At 34.2% G+C, this 3,504-nt stretch overlaps 1 protein-coding gene across 2 annotated transcripts in view; it reads right to left on the bottom strand.

Annotated features, from left to right (window-relative positions):
* Window positions 1–3,152, bottom strand: part of LOC106681208 (uncharacterized) — a 19,160-nt gene extending 16,008 nt beyond the window's left edge. The window contains exons 1-2 of one of the 2 annotated variants that reach the window (XM_014421408.2): window positions 2,818–3,152; window positions 2,632–2,724 (exon numbers count right to left, since the gene is read on the bottom strand). In XM_014421408.2, the coding sequence (XP_014276894.1) occupies window positions 2,632–2,724; window positions 2,818–2,873 (149 nt within the window). In that variant the 5' untranslated portion in view covers window positions 2,874–3,152. The remainder of the gene's footprint in view (window positions 1–2,631; window positions 2,725–2,817) is intronic. The other variant, XM_014421409.2, reaches the window with a different exon arrangement.
* Window positions 3,153–3,504: the final 352 nt, after the last annotated feature.

Genomic DNA, 3,504 nt, shown 5'->3' with positions numbered 1-3,504 from the left:
TATATATAAGTTAATATTATATATTATTATTGGCGCGACAGACCGTGGGTGTCCAAGGCCTCGCGCGATGTATTTCTTAAGTACTTAGTGCGTTTCCTAACGTCGTTTTCATAGGGTGGGTCCATCACTCCCACGCCTAATTTTGTAAGTGCCACCCATTGGCTAATGGGCCTCATAAATGCCCGGGGGGGAGGGGGATTGTGAGTGAGTATTACATAATTTTATGCTTGAAAAAATCCCGGGTAGGGCCGAGCTCGAACTCACAATCTATGAGTTGGCAGACAGGCGCATTACCAGGCTGCTACCGTCACCCCCCTATATTATTATATATTATATCAACTATAGAATACGTTTTAATAAAGAAGGTTGAGACTTTTTGGATATTTTTTATTATTATTAATTCAATTATAATATTAACCGAAAATAAAACACTTCGATTTGACCTTGGCTGAAATTTGTTAAATAGTTTCAGGCATATGATGTTGATACGTAACCACTACTGAACAGTTGGGAAAAGTTGTTTGGTCCAAATAGTAGTTTTTCTATTGGGACTTCGATTTGGCTAAAAATGGAAAAAAAGGTACGTATTTCATCTAGAGGAAATTTTATCTGGTTCGATTTTATTTAGAATGCGATTCTTCGAAAAACGCTTAATTTTTAGTTATTGGCGAAAAACTGAAAAAAGTTTCAAAATTATGGGAGATTTTTTTTCTAAAAAGTGAGGCCTATGGCTTAAAAATAAAATATAAAATCGTGGAAGAAAAACTTCAACGGTTTATTCATGAAAAATAACCTTATTAGATAAACTAAGATGTGTAGTATATACTAATAGCGCGCCGTATTAAGGTCCCAGATTGATTGAAAATTAAGTGAAATTTACACATTGATTTAATTATGTAGAGGAAATCTTCGATGAATTAACTGAAGGATTTAGAAGATTACACAACGCTGAATTAAGGGACCAACACCCGGTAAATATAATTCAAGTTATAGCATTGCGGCGTATAAGATGGGCGTATAAGGTTGTATGGCTTAGTAACGAGCGGATCCCTAAAATGTTATTAAACACTTAACGTCCGAAGGGTAGACCGAAACGTAAATGGGAGGATTGCGTTAAAACTGATTTAGAGGAATTGAGTTTGGAGGAGCATCATTGGAAGGATGTATGCAGAGAGCGTTTGATGGTATCGGTATCGAACCTTCGGCTTCGTTAGGGTTTTTTTTATTATTATTATTACGGTCTGTGAGTATCTGAGGTGGAAGATTTAGAGGTCCAACCACCTTCATATTTTTATTTATTTTTCCTTTAATTCAAATATTTAAAATTGTTTGCACTATACGTGCAGTGTCTAAGAGAACTGACTGTTGAGCCTCTCTTAGCATGTCTATAGGCACCCCCAAACCATGCCATGCATTCACTGTTGATTTTGGTATGAGACCATTCGTTGATATTATGAATGGAGTAGTGGCAACACCTTCCAATTTATATATTTCTTTCAATTCTAACGCCAATTCCTGGTATTTCCTCAGTTTTTCTCCACAGTGGAGCTTATATTATTATCTTTGGAGATCCCAACATCAATAAGTTCCGCTTTCTTTTTTCTTAGGTCTATAAGGATGATGTCTGGCTTATTATGGCGTACTGTATGATCTGTAATAATTGATTCATCCGAATAGAGCCTGAGAGAACCTTTTTGGAGGAGTTTATTTGGGTGGTACTTGTAATAAGGGCTCTTATCTTCAATTAGGTTGTACTTCACAGCCACAGCCTGATGCAAAATTTCGGCCACATTGTTGTGCCTCTGCAGATATTCAGTACCAGCCAGTACTCCACATCCACCAGTGATATGTTGGATGAATTAGAGTGTTACTGAGCATAATCGAAACTTATCTGGTGTTGTAGCGTCTTTTAACACATATGATCTCGTGGCAATCACTTGATCTTAGCCATCATAGCCACCACAAATTCTTCTGTCTCGGAGAATAGCCTTCCAGCTTTTAACCAATCAACTGATCTCTCTTTGTTTATGAAGACTTCGTTCAGTTGGCTTTATTAGCATTATTATTATATTATTAGGAAATCTTCGAAAAATGTTTAGTTTTCTAGTTTCAAGCAAAAAACTGATGGAATGGTCAATGAAGTGCCAAAGTGCAAATTTACATCAGCATACTAAGTTCTTCAAAACATGTTATAGGCGTGTTCCAACCGGTGGTTCTCTGCGGGATACAGGAACTCTATACTGCGCAGACGCGCATTCATGTTAGTTAAAAGGCTTGTGTTGGAACAAGCCTTGAACATCTTGTAGGTATTTTTAATGTTTAATTAAATAATTATTTTTTGTATACTACGATATGAGTAATAATGTTTCTATATTTAATTTATTCGTTTCAATTCTCGTTATTATTAATAATATCAAACAACAACAAAAATAAAACAAATTGTGTTCGCCTCCAGACAGATAACCTATATTATGTGCCACCAAGTAGACAATGGTTAGGTACTCTTAGATACAGAAGAACACGTCACGTGAATTGTGATCACCTGGTACCCATATGAAACTTTAATGTCAACTCTGTATACATGTTGTGTGTAATTGGCTAAGTTTATCTGATAACATAATTACTGTTTACATTGGTCGTATCCGAGTGGCTTCCTCAGTCTTAGTGACAACATTCTGGTGAGCTGGCGAATTGGCCTTTGTCCTGTCTTTTGGGAAACAGATCCTTACAAAAACAAAATATAATTCAAATATATAGGTTAAATTACTCAAAATTATCAACAAATAATTATAAAAACAACATTAATTGAATGCATACCCTACTTGGTAAGTACTTATTGCAACCATCAGTGTCACAAGAACATCAAAATTCATCAATTTCAATCAACTTCTTTTCGAAAATGGTCATTTGAGATCCTTCCGACATTTGAACGTGATTATACTCGTAGTCTAATCATAACTTCTCTTCTACGGCTCATCTTCAATACTTAATTGAAATCACTAAACTATCATTAAAATTTCATATGACTTAGTAATTGTTCTTTTTTAAGTGAGCAATTTTTTTTAGTTAATAATCGTACGAATATTAGTTTGGAGTTAATGATTATTTTCATTATTTTTCTTATAGCTCACCACGGTAATGAAAAAATAATAATTCCTTTATTAATTGATGTAAGTAAAATTGAGTTTGTGTATAGGTTATATTTAATAATTGTGTTCATATTCAACTACAATATGTATCAAGATCAACAAGTCAATATTCAAAAAATCTTCAGACATTTCACACATCCAAATTGTATAACAATAATAATGTTTATGTGTATAATTAGTGACATATAAACTTTAATTTATTATAACAATATAATACGGTTAAAACATTAACAACTGCATTGTGAATAATCAGAAATTCGATAATTTCGAATCGATTAGGCAATGATCACATTGTTCTTACGATGCATCATTCTTGACAGATACGACTGGCGGTGGTAAGTACAACAATCGTTTG

Source organism: Halyomorpha halys, unplaced genomic scaffold (assembly GCF_000696795.3).
Source record: "Halyomorpha halys isolate HHAL.00 unplaced genomic scaffold, Hhal_1.1 Scaffold318.1, whole genome shotgun sequence".
NCBI classification, from domain to species: Eukaryota; Metazoa; Arthropoda; class Insecta; order Hemiptera; family Pentatomidae; genus Halyomorpha; species Halyomorpha halys.
This window is presented reverse-complemented; position numbering and strand designations above follow the sequence as displayed.